This window comes from Solanum dulcamara, chromosome 4 (genome assembly GCF_947179165.1).
Source record: "Solanum dulcamara chromosome 4, daSolDulc1.2, whole genome shotgun sequence".
Lineage (NCBI taxonomy): Eukaryota > Viridiplantae > Streptophyta > Magnoliopsida > Solanales > Solanaceae > Solanum > Solanum dulcamara.
Window position 1 is genome coordinate 81,466,391 of NC_077240.1, and position 25,586 is coordinate 81,491,976.

The 25,586-nt window shown below is 35.3% G+C and overlaps 1 protein-coding gene across 2 annotated transcripts; it reads left to right on the top strand.

The window, feature by feature from the left end:
* The first annotated feature begins 1,327 nt into the window (after positions 1–1,327).
* LOC129887917 (sodium/hydrogen exchanger 8) lies at positions 1,328–23,905 on the top strand. Of its 2 annotated transcripts, none has more exons than XM_055963160.1 (23): positions 1,328–1,707; positions 5,352–5,402; positions 5,569–5,660; positions 7,201–7,278; positions 7,354–7,511; positions 7,710–7,811; positions 7,887–8,004; positions 10,988–11,040; positions 11,119–11,184; positions 11,606–11,650; positions 13,014–13,069; positions 14,121–14,305; positions 14,417–14,464; positions 14,579–14,686; positions 15,510–15,741; positions 18,147–18,449; positions 19,318–19,415; positions 19,668–19,799; positions 19,891–20,109; positions 20,194–20,400; positions 21,560–21,827; positions 22,517–22,818; positions 23,256–23,905. In XM_055963160.1, the coding sequence occupies exons 1-23, from the start codon at positions 1,503–1,505 to the stop codon at positions 23,586–23,588; spliced, it is 3,459 nt and encodes a 1,152-aa protein (XP_055819135.1). In that variant the 5' UTR covers positions 1,328–1,502; the 3' UTR covers positions 23,589–23,905. The 2 variants fall into 2 exon arrangements, with proteins under 2 accessions (XP_055819135.1, XP_055819136.1); XM_055963161.1 differs by lacking the exon at positions 1,328–1,707 and adding an exon at positions 2,559–2,740.
* Positions 23,906–25,586: the final 1,681 nt, after the last annotated feature.

Sequence of the window (25,586 nt, forward strand, 5' to 3'; positions counted from 1 at the left end):
GTTTGTGACTATTAATTTTCAAATACACATACTTTTATAAAGGTTCACTAATTAATAATAGTAGTGATGAGTTATTCTTTAATAATTCTTTCACATAGTATGCACAATCTTTTCATGACAAGCATACATTTTTATTTTACAATTTTTAAAATGATGATTCTTTTCTCTTTTTTACAAAATATAAACCTATGGTCAAATTTTCCATTTTAAAAATATAATATCATGATCCAAGTCATGATTTCAAGTCATATGTCCAAATGCTAATTTAAAATTATGATATGGAATTACGCATATCAAAGACAGGATAGTAAAAATTATGATTTAAAGGGTTGGTGTGTTCGGTCAAGCTTTTAGAACGAAAAATATTACTTTGAAAATATATGTATTTCGAAAGTGATTTTCGAAATATACTTTGGTGAGTAGCAATTTATATCTGGCTAATTAATTTGAAAATACTTTTATCAACATTAGAGCAAGACTTTGTGCTTAATCAATATTCTAAAAGCATTTTTTTGAGGGTAAAAAAGAAGAACAAACAACACAAATTCCACTAAGTTTAGGTTGTAATTACATATGCTCATATCAGTTTAGAAAATTTCTTCCATATCACATTTTCTTCACCAAATACATGTATCTGATATAAACATACAATTAGATACATTTTCGGATACATGTGAGTCAAATTGATTGTTAATTATATACACTGTATTTAAACGTGACTCGCATGTATCTGGGATGCACTGACTCCGCACTCGCCTTTCTCCTCTTTCCCTCTCTCGCTCACTTCTCTCCTATTTCCATCTCTCGCTCTCCTCTTTCCCCATTGTATCTATATTTTAGCATGTATTTAGTATTAAAAATATACGTATCCACTATCAAAAGTGCATGTGAACTTTCTCACTCACCTCTCTCCCTATATATTTGTATTTTAGAATGTGTTGATAGTCAAGATACATGTATGCACTGTCAAAAAATGCATTGGTACAATCACCAGTGTAATCATGCATAGAGAGAGTGAGGGGGAGAGAGCATAATGAGAGGGTTAGAGAGAGTGAATGAGTATTGTATCTGACTTCTAATCTAATAAAAAAAATATTAATTTATAAGACAACATGTAATTATTTTAAACTATAAAGTGAATTAACATATATTTTCCATGTCTTATTTTAGTTGTCATGTTATGCTTTTCGAAAGTCAATTTGATTAATTTTTAAAATTAAAATATATTATTTTTAACTCAATATAATTTATTTTGTCCAATGACATTAAAGAAGAGTGATTATTACTTTATAAAAAACAAATAGTAAAAAATTGAAGGAATCATCGTATAAGACAAGCCCAAATCAACTTGGATGATTGCATCTTGTACAGTGCCAAGTTCAATTTTTTTTATTGATTTGAACTTCAAAACTTCACGTAATTGTTTCATTTATAGTCAACCTTGTCCCCCTTTCAAAACCCACCAAAATTCTTTGAATGATTACACGAATTAGCAATTGTTAATGGAGTTGATAGTAGAAACGACACCGTTTAGAGTACTGGAAGAGCCAATTTCAGCTGAAAGTTCTGGTTCAGATCCTACAAATGCTGTGATTTTTGTTGGGATTAGTTTGTTATTGGGAATTGGTAGTAGACATTTGTTGAGAGGTACTAGAGTACCTTACTCTGTAGCTTTGCTTGTTCTTGGCATTGGTCTTGGAGCTATAGGTTTGTGAACCCTTCTTTCTTGATTTATTTCTTTCTCTGTTAAATCAATTATCATAGTAACATTATTGTGTTTGTGCTTGTAAAGAATGGGGAAAGATTGAGTTTTTAAGACACCCTTTTAAGCTCTTGTTTGATCGTAGATTTTGAATTTTGAATCTTGAAAGTTTGAGTTTTTTGAAGTTGTGAAAAAATTGAAGTTTTATGAGTGAAAGTTCTAATAACTCAAAATCGTGCTAACACTGGTCTGAGTCTGGTTTGAAGTTCTAAAATTATTGTGCTTGTATAGAATGGTGAAAGATTGAGTTTTTCAGACACCCTTTTAAGCTCTCGTTTGATCGTAGATTTTGAACTTTGAAAATTTGAGTTTTTGAAGTTGTGATTTTGTTGAATTTGAAGTTTTGTGAGTGGAAGTTCGAAAAATTCAAAGAAATGGGTGTAGATATTTTTTTCCATTAGATATTCAGTATCTAAATTAAAATCTGATTAATTTGAATTTGCACGGCATAGATCGCATTCAAGGATAACACTCTCTGTCAAGTTGAGTATTTTTTATATCCAGGAGGAGCCTCCTCCATGAGGTATTATTGTTGTTGACATTAAAGACAAGTGATTATTACTTATAAAAAAATAGTAAAAAATTGAAGGAATCATCGTACAAGACAACCCAAATCAACTTGGATGATTGCATCTTGTACAGTGCCAAGATCAATTTTTTATTTTATTTGAACTTCAAAACTTCATGTAATTGTTTCATTTATAGTCAACCTTGTCCCCCTTTCAAAACCCACCAAAATTCTTTGAATTATTACATGAACTAGCAATTGTTAATGGAGTTGATAGTAGAAACCACGCCGTTTAGAGTAATGGAAGAGCCAATTTCAGCTGAAAGTTCTGGTTCAGATCCTACAAATGCTGTGATTTTTGTTGGGATTAGTTTGTTATTAGGAATTGGTAGTAGACATTTGTTGAGAATGTACTAGAGTACCTTACTCTGTAGCTTTGCTTGTTCTTGGCCTTGGTCTTGGAGCTATCGGTTAGTGAACCCTTCTTTCTTGATTTATTTCTTTCTCTGTTAAATCAATTATTATAGTAACATTATTGTGCTTGTGCTTGTAAAGAATGGGGAAAGATTGACTTTAAGACACCCTTTTAAGCTCTCGTTTGATCGTAGATTTTGAACTTTGAAAATTTGAGTTTTGAAGTTGTGATTTTGTTGAATTTGAAGGTTTGTGAGTGGAAGTTTTGAAAAATTCAAAAAATGAGCTAAGACTGGTTTGAGCTGGTTTTTGGGAACTTGAACATATTTGAAGATCAAATTTTTCAAAATATGATCAAATTTCATAGCCAAACAAATATTTACAAAAATATTATGCATGCAAAAGGCTTAGTTTTACTGACATCCTTTTAAGCTCTCGTTGGCCCCTAGATTTTGAATTTTGAAACTTGAAATAAATTTGAGTTTCTGAAGGTGTGGTTTTCGAAATTTGAAGTTTGGAAGTTCTCAAAATCCTAATAGCGGCTAAGACTGGTTTGAGTTGGTTTTTGGGAACTTGAAAATATATAAAGATCAAATTTTTAAAATCTTATTGAATTTCATAGCCAAAAGATAAATTTACAAAGTCTATGGCCAAACGTAGCTTAGTTTCTTTACAAAATATTATGCACAACATTATTATGGCGAAAGACTTGTTTTTCAGACACCCTTTTAAGCTTCCGTTTGGCCATAGATTTCGAACTTTGAAGCTTGAAAATTTGACTTTTTGAAGTAGTGATTTTTGGAATTTGGAGTTTGTGAGTGGAAGTCCCAAAAATTTAAAAAGGGACTAAAAGTGGTTTGAGCTGGTTTTTGGGAATTTGAAAATATTTGAAGATCAGATTTCCAAAGTATGATTATATAGCCAAATAGATATTTGAAAAATAAACTTTCAAAGTCTATGGCCGAACGCTAGCTTAGTTTCTTTACAAAATATCATGCACAACTTTATTATGGCGAAAGACTTAGTTTTTCAGACATCCTTTTAAGCTCCCATTTGATCATAGATTTTGAACTTGAAAATTTCAGTTTTTGAAGTTTTGTGAGTGGAAGTCCCAAAAATACAAAAAGGGCTACAACTGTTCTGAGCCAATTTTGGGAACTTGAAAATATTTCAAGATTAGATTTTTAAAATATGATCAAATTTCATAGCCAAAGAAATATTTGAAACTAAAATTTACAAATGTTATGCACAACTTTATTATGGCTGAAAGACTTAGTTTTTCACACACCGGACTCTCTCAGTCTCACTCACTTCCTACAAGATTCATAGAGGATACCTTGGGAAAGCTCCCATTTGACCATAGATTTTGAACTTGAAACTTGAAAATTTGAGTTTTTGAAGTTGTGGTTTTTGGAATTTGAAATTGTGTTTGACATGCATTTTACTTGGAAAATCATTGAAGTTTTGTGAGTGGAAGTCTCAAAAACCCCAAAATTGGCCAGACTTGAATGTTAGCCCCCTTATTTTAAAGTTCAAAGCCATGTAATTTGGAAGAAAGATTGCAGATTGACTTTAGGGAATTGAATGTCTGTTTCATCCTTAGGGGTTATTTTGCATACTGTAATGTATTTTGGATGACATTGATTGGATTTAAAAGGTGTTTTGTTGTGCTGTGACTTGAATGTTAGCTAATGATACGTCAATTGTTATATGAAAACGTCTAAACAACCAGCTTCTGTTACTTGCAAGTAGTATGTTCACCGATAATTTTCTTTTTCTTTTTCTTTTTCTTGAAAAATCATTTTTGATTCGATTCGTAGATTCCTTCCTTTTTTATAACCAAACAAACAACAAACTTTTTTGTCCAATAAACAAAACAAACACAAAATGTTTTGACAATTTGAAACTAATATTTAGCGTTAAATGTATGGTCACTTCCAAAAATCAATTACCTAAACGTAAATAATTTTTTCTAAATGTTTAGAGAAATTCTCCAGAAACATCTTTAGTTCAAACACATTAACTGCTTATTTTCAGTTTTAACACTTAAATTCAAACACATAACTGCTTATTTATAAAAACAAGTTCTAACACTTGAAAAGTGCTTTTATTTAGCTAACGCAAACAGGCTCTTATTCATATATATGTCAGCAACATGCCGACTTGATTCTTTTCTTGTGACAATCATCTGAAAATATTTAATTTGATGGCGGTAGTTAGACCAAATACTAGACCATAACATGTTGAATTAAGTTAAGTACCTCATCTAAAAGTTTAAGATATAAGAATAGGGACGCTTCTATTTATTTATTAGATCGGCAAAGTTAACCATAACTAAAAGATAGTTGAAAGAAGAGAGAAGAAAAACTCTGAATATGTTTGAAATATTAGCTTCAATTTCTAATTGCTTAACTCCGTGTTAGTATTCTTTTTCTCTTTCTAGAATTTGTTTTTTGGACGTCTTTTGGAGCATCTATTGCCAGCTCGAGATGGAAATGATGCTTATATTATTGATCTGTCTAACATATAAAATTATGCACCTTTGCTTTAGGTGCCAACAAGCTTTTGAATTAAAAACTGTTACCTTTTAGAGTTGGTTGAACTACTGATCAGTCTCATACATGATGCATTTGAATGCTGATATTTACATAATAAATTACCCCGCAGAGTATGGAACACATCATGGGTTGGGAAGGATTGGAGATGGTATCCGTATCTGTAAGTTCAATTCTTTATCATTCTTCATACAAGTATCCATTAAGTTCAAATCAAGTTTCCCTCTGTTCAATATCAACTAGAAACCCCATTCACCCAGTATACCACCAGTCAATTATTCTGCTCTCAAATGTCTGTTCCTAGTAAACCATATTTGGTATCCGCACAGGGGCAAACATTGATCCTGATCTTTTGTTGGCGGTTTTCCTTCCTGCTCTTCTTTTCGAGAGTGCTTTCTCAATGGAAATTCACCAGATAAAGGTACATTACCACTAGCCTTCCTCTTTTCTACTGCTCGTAGAATGCTGATACTATGGGGAGCTCCAGTGATGATTTTTCTCTTCTATGCATGTACATCTGTATGTTATGCTTGTGCAGTTTCAACGTCTACCTTCTTGCTTGCATTATTTGTTTCGTTCATATACTTGTTTATCGCATCATTTATGCCATTCTTCTTGTTTAAATGTCATGCATTACATCTTCTTCATGTTTTACAACCTTATATTTTGCAGATCCTTTACAGTTAGATGCTTTCATATTTAATTGCTGACCAAGTATTGATCTGCTGGCATTGCGCTTTTTGTAAAGACTACAGATACAATATACTTTTGATGCGTAATAATTTTATTGAATAAAATGTAGCACTGAGGGAATGCTGTCATGCACAGAAAAGGCGGCAATTTACAAAAATGCTTTGAATTCCCCCCTATAATTCCTGGAAAGAAGACAGGAACTCGAAAAAGTGCATAAATTGTATAATCCGTCAATTTGTCCAAAATGCTAGTAGCTACAAACACCTACATTTAAGTACATGAAATGTGTCCTCATTGGTGCAGTTTTTTTCTCTCGTAACACCCATAATATACATGCTGGGGTGTGATCCATATATCCTCGTGTTCCTTCTTCACCCTCTTTCCAAGCCGATAAGTCAATGAATTATGTAAGCACCTAGGCAGCACCACTTTCACCTGAAGGAGAGGAACATCTACCATAAATGGAGTACTAGATGGCAGTGTAGGAAGATATGGTCTATGTCTTCAGATTCACTGCACACTAGTAGCATCTATTACTTAGGATGAGTTCTCTTTTCTGGAGGTTGGCTTGTGTGAGACAGCCACTGTGTAAAGCTGCTCATATGAACCGTGCTTTTAATGGTGTTGATCTTCCATAGGTGCTTCCATGAGATTCTGGCTCTCCCCTGATGAAACTAACCATTCTGTCTCTCCCTGGACGAAACTGACAGATAACAAGATTTGATTGTGAAAGCCCCTTTTCGCCTACTTTCCAGCACAAGCAATCTGGTTTATTAGATAAATGACGGTACTTGTCCAGCTTCTCTATTAATTCTGTTATGCTGCCCGTCTGTAAATCTTTTAGAATTCTTCTAAGCTTTTCTTCCCATCAATTTTTGGCCATGCATTGCGCTTCTGTGTCTCCAGTATTCTGCATCATGTGGAACAAATCTTGAAATTCATCTAGTATGAGTGTGTGCCTAACCATTCATCTTGCCAAAACTGTATTTTCCTTCCGTAGCCTAAGTTGGATGCTGTAACCAAAAAAAGGGTTCTCCTGAAATCTCACTTATGTATTTCCATAAGCGAACTCCATAAGAAGAGGTTACAGTGTTAGAACACTAGTGGGAGGAGCTTTCAATCACTAATTATATCATGGCATTTGGCTGTACACAATTTTCCTTTTGTAACAGTATCTTTCGGTTTTTTACATCTTCTGATTCATTGAATTTGTCAATGTGGATTTTACCTCTATTAGTTAACTTAACCAGTTATTTCTCCTAATGCAGAGGTGTGCAGTACAGATGCTTTTACTTGCTGGGCCTGGCGTGCTTCTTTCCACTTTTTGTCTTGGAGCTGCCTTCAAGGTTGGCTGAATTTGGATTTTTCCACAGTTTGATATTTTCTCCGACGGAAGCATCTGAAATTAGTGACAAATGCAGATTGCTTTTCCTTATAACTGGACCTGGTCAACATCGTTGTTGCTTGGTGGACTTCTAAGCGCTACTGATCCTGTGGCTGTTGTAGCCCTTCTGAAGGAGCTTGGCGCCAGCAAGAAATTGAGTACCATAATTGAAGGAGAGTCCTTGATGAATGATGGGTAATTTTCTCTTAGTAGAAATATGTTGTATGTTGCTTACGGGAAGAGATGAGAAGTTGTGTAATTTCCATAGTGACGAAGGCGAGGGGATAAGTGGAATTTCATGAACTGTATCCTATTTCTTTCCCTTTAACTTTGAGAGTTTTCCAATAATATTTTGCTTATTCATCAATGCCATAACCTCTCTTTTCCCTTCAGGACGGCAATTGTTGTCTATCAGCTACTTTTAAGGATGGTAACTGGTTGGACCTTTAACTGGGGAGCTGTCATCAAATTCCTAGTAGAAGTTTCCCTTGGGGCGTATGTATATTTGCCTTTAATATTGGTTATCTGCCGTTGGGAAGTTGTCTGATAAGTTCTGTTTCTGTTGTCCAGAGTTGGCATTGGTATTGCTTTTGGAATAGCTTCTGTTTTATGGCTGGGATTCATTTTTAATGACACAGTGATTGAGATCAGCCTGACTCTTGCCGTGAGCTATGTTGCTTACTTCACAGTATGTACCCTTCCAATCTTGCATGCTTAAAAAGCTTTGTCCGCCATTTATTTGTATTGGGATAGGAAACCTTATCGGTAATCTACTAAACTTGTAAAGTCTGACAACTTGTCTAGATTCTTTTATCATTATTATTGAAGTGCCAAATTGTGATACAATAAGAGAAGACTAATGATAATCGAATGCAAGAAACCTACCTTTAGGTGTAAGATACATTCCACATCTTATATTTAATCTATGAGGGACCCTAGTATATACGGAACTGCACTACAAATTTTACGAAGTGTCTATACAGAAAGTTATTTGAGTCTCTACCAAAATCGTGGAGGTTCTTTGATACAATGTAATAAAGAAATAAAAGGGAAAAGAAAAATTCATTATTTGATTAGAACTTATTTTCAAGGCACACCTTGTTACTAGTGTTGGACAAAATACACTTTTTAATAGTTGTCCAATGTTGGAAAATATCCAGTTTTGGACTTAGCTCTTTAACTGTTTAACACTCTAACTCTCATATTCTCATGCTAACCCTTTAATATCCTGTAGTCCCAAGTAGCTATCTATATTAGATTAGACAAGGTCTTTTACATGCAAGGCTATTGACTAATATTTCTTGTAAAAAAAGGTGACTTTTGGGCCTAACTGAACTCCAAAAAGAGACCAATGTGAGACTTAAGCAACCCCCCCTGCATGCCCAGGAGTAGACATCTGGAGCATGGATAGCATAACATGGAGGCCCAACATTAAGACCGATGATTCTAGCTCTGATACTATGCAAAAATCAAAGGAGACTCTGCACGGTTTTCAGAACAATGAGAGAAGGAAGAATGAGTATGCTTACCAAGTTGACTTGACTCACATTCTAAGGTACATGGATGAGACAAACCAGGAACCAATTTCTGAAATTTAGACAAATTGGGGTGTCCCGATCTTCTACGAAGCAACTCAGTAGAGTAGATAACAGAACAGGCTGTGAATGACCTTAAAGAGTTAAGGTAGTACAGTCCATTAAATTCGCCTGGTACAAATGATCCGTCCGTACTACAATCCTATATAGCAACAATTTTTTTGAGAAAGTTTACTGAACAATTAAGTGTTTGAGAAAAGTGACTAATGAATATAAGACTGAAGAGACAATCAGGAACATACGGCACCGAGTTTAAAATCATGAGGGAGATAGGATAACTTGGCCTACTCCAGTTGCAATGATTTGTGAACCATTGGCCAATGAGACAGTATAAAGAGCTTGAGAATGGGAAAGAGAGGAGAACAGAGATCTATTACCAGAAATATGATCTGCTCTCTAGTGTCAATGACCTAAGATTCACGGTTAGAAGAATGTGAAACATCAGTTACAGAAGTACCAGTTTGGACAACATCTGTGATTTATGAAGATGCCTACTTACGTGCCTCTTTTTGCTTGTGAAACTCCTTACAATTAGACAAGGAAATCATCCGATTTCTCGCATCAGTCGTATCCATTTTTGAATTATGTTGTTGGTATGACTCTTTTGAAATATGTTGGTATTTCTCTTTTGAAATATGTTGTTGGTATGACTCTGAATGGGTCAATATATTGATTCTGCTTAAAAGAGAGAAGGACGACTGGAGAAAACAATTGTGCTTATGAGACCACTGTTCAGGCAGCAGAAAAGTAGTTTGCTTGCTGGAAAAGTTGCCGGTGAATTCTCAAATCACTCGTAGGGTTTTGGAGATGCTAGGTTGACTGCACTGTGTCAAAAGATGGTTTAAAGGTAGGCTGGATAAGTCTGTTGGCCGAAATGTTACCAGTCAGATCAACTCAGGATGTTTACCAGGGAGTCTAGCTTACCTGTCGAATGCCAAAAGATGGGGGCAATAGGTTGAAGAGTGTAAAACTTGGCTGGAAAGTTTCAAATCTTCGTAGGAGGTGGGCTCTGGTAGTTGGGATGCAATAAAAAGTGGATGGGTATGCTTGAAATGGTGAGGCGACCCCACAGGGAAAGGATCTCGCCGAAAAGTTGCTGGAAGACGTTATAGGCGTTGGTGCATGTACGAATCTCTCAGGAAAATTCTTTCTTCATAGTATGTGAGAACTCCGACTGTGTCCCTGCTTTCTGGGGTTTCCTTGCCCAGGAATTTGAGTGTCTGTGATGTTAGTTGATGTGTAACATCTATGAAAAGTAGAGCAGTCCTACAGTCGCTAAAATATTCACATGCTGACAATTTTCTTCTTCCTGATGTCGCTGGAAAGTGCCCGGTGATTGATATCTCAGAATGGATATGATACCATGTGAAGAAATGGATATTGGGTTAAGTTACCAGTTTCACACCCAAAAAAGAGAAGAAATGGTTATTGGGTCTAACTCAACCCCAAAAGTTAGCTCATGAGAGGAGGATTGCACAAGACCATATAAGGAAACGACAACCCATTCCTTCAATCAATGTGTGACTTAGCCACAGGAGAGATATCTTGGAATAAACAATATCCTGGAACGGTGTCTGACTATTAAATTCGTAAACATGTGTGACCAGATTTGTGAAGTTAGAATTGTGAAGGAAGTTGACAAGGAAAAATAAGTACATCAAAATTATTAGGAAATTAAACAAAAATAACTGAAGTGGATTCCAAGCAATGATTTTACCTGAAAATGTATCCGGCATGATAATGCTTGCTGCAAAGAAATTATTCCATCCTTTTTTGTGAAGTTATTGAAAATTAGAACTAAATGGGTTGAAATGCATAGTGGTGACTCATATAGTTGGTACCAATTAGCTTGGGATGGAAGGATAGATGTTGTTGTGGCAATTTATGTATTATAATTTAACTAAACATGTAATTTAAATGCCTAGTTTAAAATAGCGGTTACAAAGTTAATTATATCATTTTTACTTAGCCAGATGCAAGTCCAGTTCAAGTTTTTGCAATTTCTCGTCTGTGCATTCTAATCATGTGGAAAAAAGGAAAAAAAGAGTCTAATGACTGCTTCCAACAATGAAACAGGCACAACAAGGGGCTGATGTTTCTGGTGTCTTGACTGTGATGACTTTAGGGATGTAAGTGTTAAAGTTGATCTTTTGATACTCCTTCTACAGCTGTAGAACAACTTATTTTGATATGACATGCACTAACAGGTTCTACTCAGCTGTAGCTAAAACTGCTTTCAAGGGTGAGAGTCATCAAAGCTTGCATCACTTCTGGTAAATTTTACTAGCCTTCTTACAGACATTGTAATTGAACAACAGATAAGAAGACTTGCTTTCTGGCACTGGACCTTATGATATACTTATTCGTCTCATCTTGTTTTGAGTTGAGCACTTCATTTCTCCAGTTTTTTTTTTTTTGCAAAACCATTGAGAATATCTAATCTGGACTTGGGTAACATTAGCTACAACATTGCATTATATATCTGGTATAAGATTTATGTCTTACCTTCATATCTGGTATAAGATTTATGTCTTACCTTCTGACAGCACTACCCACATGATTGACCATCTGTAAGATGATAGCATGACGTTTTTTTTTTATGTGTGCAATAGGTCTCAAGAGTCAAGCGTATAATATGCTGTTTAAAACAACTTTTGATTTTGGCTTTTAATACAAATCTCACTTTCGTTTCAGGGAAATGGTTTCCTATATTGCAAATACATTAATTTTTATCTTAAGGTAAGTATGGATTTAGCTCTCTTATCAATTCTATTGATTTAATCGTTATTAACAATAGTTTTTAGCACTAATACTTTTGGAGGTCTTTTGATGGCTATGTTTCTTAGAAGAATTTAGACTGCCAGCACCAAATGTAACTTCATTCTAAATCTTCTTTTGATCAAGTAAATAATTATATTAATCAAAAAGTCAAAATCGGTTGTATACAAAAAGTACACCAAAAAGTAAAGAACCTACAAACCAATATGGTTCTCTACAAAAGACACCCAATCCTTTTTGCCACTATTTATTTTCTAGCTGATAGTCTTGTCCTAAAATAAAACATTATCGAGATAGGCAAAAGATATTGTAGGTGTTTGTTGTTGTGAACTCCAAAACCAAAAAGGAATTTGAATTTTTTTTCTGATATGGTATCATAGTCTATAATTGGAATTATGATTTAAGAGTATCCATGAACTGCAGTCTAAAAGATATTGAGCATCAATCAGTTTATTCGTTCTAAGTCATTGAATTAATCTGTTACAAAAATATCAGAAAAAGAAGTGAACATTGCGATCAGATACAGAAGTTTTGAGCAACCAAATAAACATGATGATGAACATTTATGAGGATCCCTTTTGGACTGCCTTCAAGAGTTTGGGAGGTTGGATTTGTGTGGTGGCTATGTGTGCTAGTTGTCTATTTTGAAGAAACGAAATGTGTCCACTTAAATGTTATAGTATTAGGTAGAGGAAGTTACTATCGTTAGTTGCTATCTCTTTCACAAGAATGTAGAGGAATCTGTCTGCCTTGTACTTTTACATTATGAGTGGGTATTGGACTGATGGCTAAGGGGTCAGCATGCATTTCCTTCTTTGACGAAGGAGTAGCTTCTAGCAAGGAGACGCTTATATGTTGGAAGAGCCAAGAAGCTATGCATACCATCCTTGATTTGGTGCAGTTTAATGGAAAGGAATATAGTGGCCTTTCAGTATGAGCAAATGTGATTGCTTAACTCCTTTCTTTTGCATGCTCAATGTGTCTTGGATCAGGGAAAACCAGAAAAGTATGTCTTCATGGATGGGCTGAGTTTGTCAGATGATGTTTCTAGGTTTATCACTGTTCTTTTTCTAAGTTAGTTTGTGTTGCACTGGGGAGACACTCCCTTGGTACTGTTGTTTGATGACTTTCATCCTTAACCATCAGAAAAGTTAAAAGTACCATTGAGGAGGATTATGTTTTGGTGGAAGTAATTTAGGCGCTTGTGTACATCAAAAAACCAGTTGGCTATAGTTTTATCGGAGTAGAACTGATACTTGTTCTGATAAATTTATCCCATGAAACCGAAAACCTAATTGCTCATTTTGGTTATCTTTTTCTGCAGTGGAGTCGTCATAGCTGAAGGAATTCTTGGTGGTGACAATATTTTCAAAATCTATGGTACTTCTGCTAAAATGACATTTGACTTATGAAGACAAAAGTAACATTTATCTTACTATAACCAACCCTATTTATGTTTTTTCTTGTATTAAGTTTAATATCTATTTATTTTCTGTAGATTTTACCTGCAATTGATATTTTAATAATGAATTTGGTACTGATGGCCTTTAACAGATCTCATATACTACTTGAAGTGTCTTCCGACTAAGAGTCAACTGACATATTAAATAAGCGAAGGAGCTCTCCATGCTACATATGAGAAATATAACAAGGGAAAGAGTTTATGTGAATGCGTATAAACAATTGTTTTACATTGAGCCTTATATTTATCGATGCTTTACATAGCATATAATACACATTTTCCAGTATGGGACACTAAGTCTAATATATACATTAACTATCTATACTTCTCCTCAAGCCAGTGCATATAAGTCGCATGTACCAAACATATTACAGATTTAACTAACCAGTGAGTGACTTGGTGGAAATATTTGCAAGCGATCATTTGATTTCACAAATTTTGCTGACAATATCTCCTTATATTATCTATTCTTTGATGAAGTGATAATCAATATCTATGTGTTTAGTACTTCCATAGAACACTAGAGTTGAGGCAATATGAAGGGCCGCTTGATTATCACACACAAGTTCCATCTGAACGATTTCTCCGAATTTCAATTCTGCAAGCAAATGTATAATCCAAACTAGCTCACAAGTTGCTATAATCGTTGCACGATCTTCTGCTTCTGCACTAGATTGAGCAACCACATTCTGTTTCTGCTCTTCCAAAACACCAAATTACATCTTACTAATACACAATATCCAGCCAGAAAAAAAAATACCTTGATTGGATTTTTTTTACTTTGCCTTATTTTCGTAGTTTGTGCATTTTCTCTTTTGAATTCTCTATTTACACGAGTATTATGATCGTTTATATTTATATGGGGAGGGCAAGTTTCTTTTCTATTTCGTATGGCAGTCTTTTATACTTGGTCAAACTTTCATTCTTGTTAAACTACATCTTTGTTTAATGCTTTTTAATGTGTTTCAGATAATTCGTGGGGCTACCTCATCCTTCTTTATGTGCTTATCCTTGTCTCGCGGGCCGTTGTAGTTGGTGTGTTGTATCCATTTTTACGATACTTTGGCTATGGTTTGGACTTGAAAGAAGCTTTTATTCTTGTCTGGGGTGGCCTTCGAGGTGCCGTAGCGTTGTCTCTTTCATTGTCAGTCAAGGTAGCTATGTGCGGAGGCTCTCTCCAAGCCCTCTCATTCCTTAATTTTGCAAAGATTTCTTACTTAAGTGTGCCTTTGTTTCTAAAACTATTCCTTCTTGGCTATTTTCAGCGTTCCAGTGATGGCTCTCAATATATCAGTCCTGATACTGGAACTCTGGTAAGTTAAAAAAAGAAGAAGAGCTAATGGGAAATCCAACAGGTTTGAAGTCTTCTATATTTAATTATCTTTTAGACATATCTTTCTAGTCATACAGGCCTTCCTCTGTTGCAGTTCGTTTTCTTGACTGGTGGGGTTGTATTTTTGACGCTCATCATCAATGGTTCAACCACACAGTTTGCTTTACATTATCTGGGAATGGGTAAGCTATCGGCAGCAAAGGTAGAGTTGATTTTGACGTGGTACTATTTTGTCCTTGTTGGAGCTTAAGAGGGGGAGAAATGGTTTTTTTTCCCAGTGGGTTTGGATTTCTTTAAGGGGTGTTAATGGAGTAAATGGGTGGTCTAGGAAGACATTATTAGATCCAATCCATTTGCCAACTAAGTAAAATAGGTGACAAATGGAATGAATAACTATTCATCTAACCCCATATATGCTAGCTCATCTATCATCAGTTCACCATGTTTGCTGCCTGAACTGTTTCTTTATGTGGTTTGTCATTGATGACACTCAGATTTGTCAGCCCCTCAGATAATGGAATATGCCCTTCATAGCAGTATTTATATCTTTTATGGACTGACTACTTTTCTCTAACTGATCTAAAAAACACTACATGATATTGAAATTAAGCAAAATATGAGAAAAAAGAAATCACCTTACATCCTTATCATAAAAAGAAAAGGATATTACCTTGACATGCCAGAACTGTTCAAAGACCAAATCCTATGATGGCGAGATGAGGAAAGATGGGTTGAGTGGTAGAATCCAAAAGAGATGGAAGACCTCTGCCTCTATCACTTGTGTTCCTAAAAAAAAAAATGTCATGATAAGGAAATCTATATGCTTAGAAAACAAGCAGGGGAGGGGGCAGCATAATGAATAAAAGAGAGATAATATCACTTGGAGAATTAAAGAAAGTAGTTTAATTAGTCAATAACTTTTTAAAATAAAACATAAACCTTTCATGTTTAACAGTAGATGCTTAGGTAAGCAAGTAAAGTCCTATTATAGATTCTTTTTATAACGTAGTTTTATCTCGTTGCAGAAGCGCATATTGAACTACACAAAATATGAGATGTTGAATAAAGCTCTGGAAGCATTTGGTGATCTTGGAGATGATGAGGAACTAGGACCTGCTGACTGGCCAACTGTTAAAAGATATATTACTAGCCTAAATGATGTGGAGGGTGAACCAGTGCATCCTCATACTTCATCTGAATATGATGATAATGTGGACCGTATGCATTTAGAAGATATTCGGATCCGCCTGCTAAATGGTGAGAACATTACATTCTCAGTTTTGGGGAAAGTACATCTTGTTTATGATCTGTTCTGTCACTTTTGGGTCATTTGCCTCAATAATTGTGTGCTTCGCAGCCTGGTTCACTTATATAATTAATCTTAAGACCACTAACACACCAAATTAGCTCCCATCAGTACAGTGTATATGGGGTAGAGCGTCAATCAGAAGGTGACTCTATGTAATGTTCATCTGTATAGTAGAAAACCTACTCGTACTCTAACCTCATAGAGTTTTCCTTTCTTTTGATTAGATATTAAAGTTTAGATGCTAGATTCTAAAGAATATCACACAGATAATTCAGAGAATGAAAACTCACCAAAAAAGCAAATATAAGGTTAAGAAGATAGTTCAGGCCCTCTACCACCTATGTCTCCTTGGATAACTAAGAGGCTCCCAAGACTAGGTAGAAGTTTTAACATTCAGATCAATAGGGATATCAATGTGTACAATATAACATCCTCATCTCCTCAGGAATGTCAACATCTTCCGTGATGAAATGATAATGCTCAATTAAGGTTGTGCAACTTCAATCCCTAGGAATACCTAATTCATCTAGGTTGTTGGTTTAAAAATGCTAAAAATAGATATTTCAATCTTGTAATGTGTTCCTGGTCACTGTTATAATAACTATTTCACAACCTAATCACAAGTAAATGCGCATATTTGGTCGAGTGTTGATGGAATGTAGAATAATCAGTTTCGCTGTTTATGCTAAACTCCTAAATAGCTATGATAACTTGCCTCTTGACAAAGAGAATGTTTGAGATTATATTGTGATTGACATAACCATCTCTGCCCTTTCCTTGAGATAATGCGTGATTGACATAACCATCTCTGCCCTTTCCTCGAGACAATGCTCTAATAAGCACTTCATTATGTAGATCACCATGAAGTAATGCATTTTCTATATCCAACTGATTAAGAGTGCCATACTGAACAACTATAGATATAAAAAGATGGATGGACACAATCTTGGCCTCAAGAGAAAGTATTACCTTTCTCTAATCCAAGTATCTGAGTATAGCCTTCATTGATTGACGTGCCTTAAGCCTCTAATCATCCGGAGCAATCTTGACCATGGAAATCCACTAGCAACCATTTTTCCTAAAGGCAAAGGGAGAATACTTATAAAAAAAAAGAAGGCAAAGGGAGAAGTTCTCACATGCTACTAGAGTATAGAGTAGACATCTTCTCAATCGTAGTCTTTACGCATCTTGGATAGGAGAAAACTTCGACTTTGGACTTAGTTATAAAATAATAGAACTTAGTTGATGAAAAGATATAAAGGGCGATAATAAATAATAATAACTCAAGAATTTATTTGATGAGGATTAAGAGCAGAGCGAATAGCTTTTCAAACAAACCTAGAGGACTAAAGAGATTAGAAAAGGCACATATTTCAAAAGTCATTGATCTAGTGCATGGTGTGAACCATCCAAACCTTATATGAGTCGCTGACGATGATGATAAGTGAGAAATGTAGGAGTGATACTATTAGAATTACCAACAGGTGGTGAAAAGTAGAAGATATCAAATAGTGACGAGTTTCAAGGAGGTGACATCAACAAACAAAATTTTGTTAACGAAGTTGGATATGTAGAAATGGACCTTGTGCCTAATTCAACCCCGAAAGCTAGCTCATGAGGGGATGATTGACCTAGACCATATAAGGAGACCACAACCCATTCCCTCAAGTAATGTGGGGACTTGACACCTCCTCGCACATTCAAAACTGGACATCTAAAGTGTGGATACGTAACACGGGGTGTCCAACATCGAGAAACACAACAATAGGGATCGATGAGTCTAGATTTGATACCATGTGAAGAAAATGGACTTTGGGTCTAACTCAATCTCAAAGCCTAGTTCATGAGGGGATGATTGACACCTTACGCTGGAACATTAAATTGTGTAGCTAGGTAATTTTTTTCTATATATATATTATAAATTGAATCCTTCTTGATTTTTTGTGTTTACTTTTTTATATTTGACCTTCCCAGTGAAAATCATAGCTCTGCCATTGATCATGATATTCAAATTTTCAAATTTGATTTGCTAAAAGAGAAATTATGTTTGGGCAAATTACACCCAGTGGCCATTCGGCCAAAATAACTACCAAAAAAATGACCATTCGCTGTATAGGCATGTATAGTCCGTGTATATTTCATGTATAGTCAAGCTATATTTAGTTTTTGAGTGTATCATAATATATATTCAGTGTATAGCTCATGTATGAGTAATCTATATTGTATAGTCAGTGTATAGTCATTGTATATTTCCTATGATTTTGTCTATTTCTTACGTAAATAAAATATGGTTATATTTGTTGTAAACTAATTAGTTTATTGTATATATTTGAAATTGTCCCATTATTTCCAGGTGTTCAAGCAGCCTACTGGGAAATGCTCAACGAGGGCAGGATCCCACAAACTATAGCAAATCTTCTAATGCAATCTGTGGAGGAAGCAATTGACGTAATATCGCATAAGCCCCTATGTGATTGGAAGGGTTTAAGATCTTATGTTAATATCCCAAATTATTACAAGTTTCTTCAAACAAGTTTTGTCCCCCGAAAGCTTGTTACATATTTCACTGTTGATAGATTAGAGTCTGCATGCTATATCTGTGCTGGATTTCTCCGGGCGCATAGAATTGCACGACAACAACTAAATGAATTTATCGGTAAGTAACTAGTAATGATTTCTATATAGCATCTTATTGGAACATCCTTTTCAGTGTGTTATGATTCTTTTCAATTATGTTTGACTTTCCCTGCTCATCTTCGGTGGACCCTTTCTTTCTGCCTACAAATCATCAGTGGCAAAGGTTGAATGCTAAGACATTCTGGCTTAACATAACAAAACAGTTTTTCCTTTTCCTTTGGCCAAAAAATCTTTTTGGATAAAGATTAGAGAGCCACCATCTTGAATAGTCTAACGACATCAATTCTTATGGTGGCTTTTCTACTCTTTTTTTTGTTGATGAAGACTACTGATCAGGTCTTTTATATGAGATTTCTCAATTGTTCAGTTTGCTCTATAAACAATAATCTGAGGATTGACTTCTTTAGATTGTGACTACCTACAATTGTGTTGAAGTTTAACTGTTGCATTCAAGTAACATATCTTCTATATTTTAAGGTGAGTTATGGTCTATAAGGCTTTTGGTGAAGATAGTACTAAGAAATGTTGAGAACTATAGATATAGTATCCTTTTGTTGTTTGTACTAAAGACTGGTAATGGTTGCACATTGGGCTAAACAGCTACTATTGTTGCATGTTTTTCTCCTCCGTGTTCTCTTCCCAAAGAAAGGGAAAAAAGGAAAAAAAGATTTTACCAAGAATATTTTTTTGATGTTTCCTAATGAGAGCCTAACTTTAACATCACTTTTGTGGCTTATTCTTTTTATATCTTTTTATATCTCTTTATGAGGAAGCTTTCTCAGCAGCGGAATCCTTACAAAAGAGAGAAGAAATAAAGAAAAAGAAAAAGAAAAAGAATGATATGTATTGGAGTTGGAAGTTTCTTATGCAAGCAATTATGGTTTCAGGTGAGAGTGAAATTGCTTCCCTTGTTATCAAGGAAAGCGAGGAAGAAGGAGAGGATGCACAAAAGTTTCTGGAAGAAGTCCGTATCTCATTTCCTCAGGTATACAAAGACAAATCTCTCTCAATGAACTCAATATTTCCTGTTAGACTCAAACATGTTGAACAAAAATACTAGAGGGTGGAGCCTGGTAGTACAAGAAATTTTACGCTACCTGCATTCTTTTGCCAGACTGCATACTTGAATCATGGTCATACACTTATATTTTGAAATCAGGAATACAGCTGTCTGGTTTCTGCAACGTATAAATGGACTTTAGCGTGTTGACAATATCCAGTCTACTTCTTGACTCAGGTTCTCCGAGTTGTGAAAACCAGACAAGTTACTTATGCGGTGTTGAATCACTTGATTGATTATGTCCATAATCTTGAGAAGATTGGTATATTGGAGGAAAAAGAGATGACACATCTTCACGATGCTGTTCAGGTGAGCATTTCCTTCTCATCTGCTAGTTCAGTTTCATTGCTTTTGTCTCTGATTCCATACTTGATATTATTTTTTTATGTATTTTGTGCAGACTGATTTGAAAAGGCTTGTAAGGAATCCACCTCTGGTTAAATATCCAAAAATTCGTGATTTGATTAGTGTCAATCCTTTGTTGGGAGCCCTACCTCCTACAGTTCGTGAGACACTAATTGGTTCAACCAAGGAGATAATGAAGTTGCGTGGTGCGACCCTCTATGAAGAGGGATCAAAGCCAACTAGAGTTTGGCTAATTTCAAATGGTGTAGTGAAGGTAATTAGTAGTGTAATAGTTATTACAATAATATTTTTTTAGCCAAAAACATCTTTTCTGAAAGTATGATATCGTGTTTGATAGTGGTCAAGTAAGAGCGCGAGTAATATGCATCTACTGCATCCAACTTTTTCACATGGGAGTACACTAGGTTTATATGAAGTGCTTGTGGGAAAGCCCTACATCTGTGACATTATAACGGACTCCGTGGCTCTCTGCTTTTCTGTTGATAGTGAGAGGATACTTACTGCTCTCAGATCTGATCCAGCTATAGAAGATTTCTTTTGGCAGGTATCTTGAATGATTATTATTTTGAACCTTTTTAGCTTCCATACATATATCTGTGCTTAACTCATCTTTCTCGTTATTATCAGTATGGTGAAAAATAGCAGAGTTCTTCAACTACTGAAAGAGTATACTGAGTTGATAAAAGAGAGGAGATTTTGGGTCCCTAATGTTAACATTCTTACCATACTGCAAGTTTTCAAAAAAAATAATAAAAAAAAAAGCACTCTTACCATACTGCATGGTTCTTCCGCTATCTTTTTAGCACTGAAGAAAAATAAGAACTCAAGTCATCTCTGCAAGGAAGGATTTAATTATACTAAGGTCTAGAATTGTCTGATTGAGTGATAGTGTTTCAGAAAAGTTGCCTTTTTTTCTTACCTATCAAAAAGAAAATTATATTACCTTGAATGATCTTCAATGATACTCGAAGGGTCGGTTCTTTCTGCTGTTTGCATTCTGCCTGAGGATATGCTTCCTGATTCTTCAAACTCCTCCAAAGAGCGTCACCATTTACTGTAAATAAATCCTTAAAAGCAAATAGTTGTTGATGTCTTGTGAAGAAAAACAGTAATAAACAAGCCATAGGTATCTCTGTTGCTAAAGATCAATGCAGAAACACTTACCATATATAGTGAAATATAGGTCCTTTCTTGCTGCACATAGTCTGTAAAGTTTTCATGTTCAATGTACCATGGGTCTGGAGAATTTGTGTGTATATTAAGAGCACTACAATATAAGGAAAAAACGGACAAACTCTGTGTTCTCGCTCTCTAGAGCCAAAGATACACAATCTTAGCACAGAACATTGTATGAAGGCTTTACCATGAGCTAGTGGGTTCACCAAGTAAAATATAAATACATAACCAATGTGATAGGATAGTGAGGTTAAAAGCTACATATATTTAAAATTGGAAGTTACTGACAACCAGGTGAACTCTCTCTTTACTGATTTGTGTTACTCCCTCCATTCCAATTTATGTGGTGGTTACTAAGGGTAAACTAAGAAATTTAAAGTTATATTGTTTTCCAATATAGAAAGATCCCATCCTTTTTGGAACAAACAAATAAGGGAAGAGTGCCACATAAAATGGAACAGAGGGAGTAACTAGAATTTAGGTCTTTTTGAAGCAGTTGCTCACACAGGTTATCTTGGTGTCTGCAGGAAAGTGCACTCCTTCTTGCGAAAGTCTTGCTTCCTCAAATGTTTGAAAAGACAACAATGCAAGATATGAGAGCTCTGATTGCAGAAAGGTCAACTATGAGCGTATACATACGAGGGGAAAGTTTTGAATTGCCTCACCATTACATTGGTTTGCTGTTAGAGGGATTTGTTAAAGCTCATGGTTCACATGAAGGACTTCTTTCTGCCCCTTCACCGTTGCTGCCTTCGTCATGGGAACAACGAAGCTTCCACAACATAGAGGCATCAGGTTGCTTCTTACCCCTTTTAACTGCAGTTCTGCTGTATCCCTCTCTTTGTAATTAGGGGGCAGCTGATATCTTGGTTATACTCGGTGCTATCAAAAGCGAACAACGCAAAAGAACTCTTAGGACTGTTGGGGCTTTAGTGCAAATAAAGCATGGACTTTGATGAAAAAAGGCACAAATGGAGAAAAAATATAAATATATAAATATGTTTAGTCCAATACTAATAATTATAAGTACGAACAACAAATATATGGACAAAGAAATTGGAAAAAATATAATGATAAAGCGGTATATCAATTGTTTAGTATAGCTTCTTCAGGGAACACTTTGGCAAGGAAAAGTATGTCTTAGAGCCTTGATGACAACACTAAAGTTAAGCGAGGTAAAGCGCTCAACATGTTTTGAGCCTCGCTTCAGGACTTAAATGCACCTTTGACAACACAGGTTATACTTACCTCCCATATGGTCTTTGATTGGAGACTTGCATGCCTGTTCGAAACAATTTCTTTGTGCTACTTTGACAATTTTATTCTCTCTTAAGGTTGGCATAGTTGACATATATGCACTAAATATTTTGTGCTTCAGAAATTGATAGTACTTGCAACTTTGGTTATTTGCATAAATCCTCTTTGCTTCATAGCCCCATCTCAGAGAATTCTGATTAATTTGTACTTTTTTGGTTCAAAATAAGGTTTCCATGCAGCTAGTTTTTCTCACCAACCTTATCGGTATCAAGTTGAGACAAGGGCAAGGGTTATTATGCTTGATTTTGCGAGGTTTCAAACAGGCAGGGGTCTTCAGAGATCGTCTTCGCTATTATCGCACTCGATTGATCATCCCTCAAGGTCTTTTAGTAGAGAGCATGGTGGTTTAATGAGCTGGCCAGAAAATACTTACAAGGCTATGCAACATAGACAGGATGTGGAACAGATTGGTCAACAGGAAACCAATATGTCTACCCGAGCAATGCAGCTAAACATCTTTGGAAGCATGGTTAGTAGTAAATTTATTTTACAATTTCTTTGGCCCATAACAGAGTTTACTTAAATGTTAGGCTTTGGGGAATGGAGCAACTGCTCAATACAGAGTGCCAATTAGGCCAGAATTCTATTTTACTGTTTGACGGAGCATGCCATGTCCTTGTACATTTTTGGTTTTGGAACTGTTGAATTTGTGTTCAATAGATACGTTTTTGACAACATAAACATTAAGTGATCAATAGGTCAGATCTATAGTTCAAGTGTCAAAATGAAAATCCGTGCTAAGTTTAAGGGTCGGTCTATGTATAGAGCCTTCCCCCTGGGTTGAAACCAAACAATATGGGCTTGAAGAGAGGCTTCTTGTCTTATTTATCATCGAGTTGCATTCAGTTGAAATCACCAGTTTTCAGTATTGGCTTCTTAGATTACTTGTGCTTTTTTGGTTATTAGATAAGCAACACAAGAAGTCGTCCAAGAAGTTTTCCTGGAATTAGTGCAGCTAAATTCTCTCACAGTCTGTCCTATCCAGAAGTTCGATCAGATCGGGCACAAACACTTGTTTCTGCTAGATCTGAAGGATCTACCACATTGCGAAAGATGGCTCAAGTGCAAGGAGAGAATAAAGATAACACAATACAACATCCAAGCCCACCAATTGAAGAAAGTCATGTTAGAGAAGACTCAAGCGATGATTCTGGTGGCGAGGATGAACATCTCATCAGAATTGATTCGGGAAGACCAAGCTTTCCTCAATGGATCACAGAGGAAGATAAAACATCATAGGCAGATTGAGCCTTTCCACACACTGATTATGTGAATACTACTGAGAACATTGATTTATTATCGTTATATGTTTGAATAACGCGATAGAGTAATAGCATGAGAGGTTTTACCATTGTGTTGTTCAACAACCTCATGTGAATAATGTATCCGTCTTAATACGTGCGGGAAAAAAAAAAAAGAAGTGTTACTTTGTATGTAACTGGTTTGTTTCCAGAAAAGCTCTTCTCCATAGATGTCCAAGATGTAGCATGTACAATTTTTCTTTGGAAAAAGGGCAACATTGATCCTGTTTAATAAGAGATTCATAGCTTTTATAATCTTGTTTTGTTGAATTATAGTGTTATTACAAAGTTAAAAGAAGCAAAATTTATCTATTATCCGGAGGAAATAGAGATCTTTTTTAAGTTTTCTATAAATATCATAAGAGAAGAAAGAAGTCCATGTAGGTCGGACATACAGTAGTGAAGAGCATGTATGAAAAGCATATACAGTAATAAAGAAGTTATGCTGAAAAAATATTGAAAAAGAGAATAGCAGCAAACAACAAATAATACGATAACAAAAGCAATGGAAACAACATATAATACAGAAATTGAAGAATAAGATAGTAGGGGAGTAATAACAATAATGCCGATGGGGAAATTAAACAACGCTGGACTTCCTACTCCTAATGCTCAATCTTCATATCTTTCTATCTAGGATTTTGTCCTCGATAAGCTATACATGTGTCGAGTGTCGTATTCTGTCTAATCACCTCTCTCCAAAACTTCTTCGGCATACCCGCTCTCCTCATACCCAACAAAATGTCTAATGTTTGTTACAAACTATAATATTCAAAATCTCCCTCCGATTTAATTTATATGACACCGTTTGAATGTACTCGAAATTTATTTTTCAACCGTTTGCTGCTTTTTAGTTGTAATTGTTTTTCAATCACTCAACAAATACTGACTATATTCCAATTAGCAACTGTAAAAGTGAATATTTAGGAAAATCATTGTAAGAAATATGGGTGACCTTCGTTGATTACTGCCTTTAAACTTAGTTTCATTTTATTTGTCAAGTATATTAAAAACATATATATATATATATATATATATTCCTTTTCTTGTCTATTTTTGTAAATTAATTGAAAGAATTTTTTTTATTTTTTTTTACTCTTATAATTGTGTAATTATTTCACAAACTAATTGGAGTACTTTTTGTGAACGGAACTTTTAAATCAGTACGGAGTCAGAAATTTAAATTTGAAAAAATCTTAAACTAAAGAGATTTAATAATTTATAGATATGCAAAAAAAATAAAAAAATTTAAACCTATTCCATAATAAAACTTTTCAATGGAGAGAATTTAGTTGCGCCCCTATGCAGGGGGTGCCAAATGGGCAAATTAGACTGAAATTGAGGAGTTAAAATGAGCTAAATTAAAAATTGAGTTGGATCATGATTCGTCCAAATATACTTTGCACTAAACAATGGAATGATTCATGACCTTCCCAATTTAACCATTTTAATCTGAACAATATTAACATAATATATCATAAAAGGAAAACAAACCAATCTAGAAAATAAGAAACTCATGACCCGAATTCAATCGGAACCTTCTACCCTTGACTCGAGAATCGAGACCCGACCATGACTTAGGACCCACGCCCGACTAGAGATTTGTGCCCGACCTGAGACCTGACCAAGGACCCGATCCTAACTCGAGCCCCAAAACCTGACCAGGGACATATCCTAACTCGAGAGACAAAACTTGACTAGGGACCTGACCCTAACTTGAGACCCTAAATCTAACCCCAACCCTAACACACGAGATCCAAGTTGGTCCCAATACTCGATCCTGACTTGATGCTCGACCCTAACATGAGATGCGAGTCTAACTCGATACTTGAGCTTGACTTAAATTTTGGGACTCGATCCCAACCCAAGATCCAAACTTTTCTCGGAACCTGGCCTTGATCGGAGACCCAATCTGTAACTCGAGACTCAGGATTTC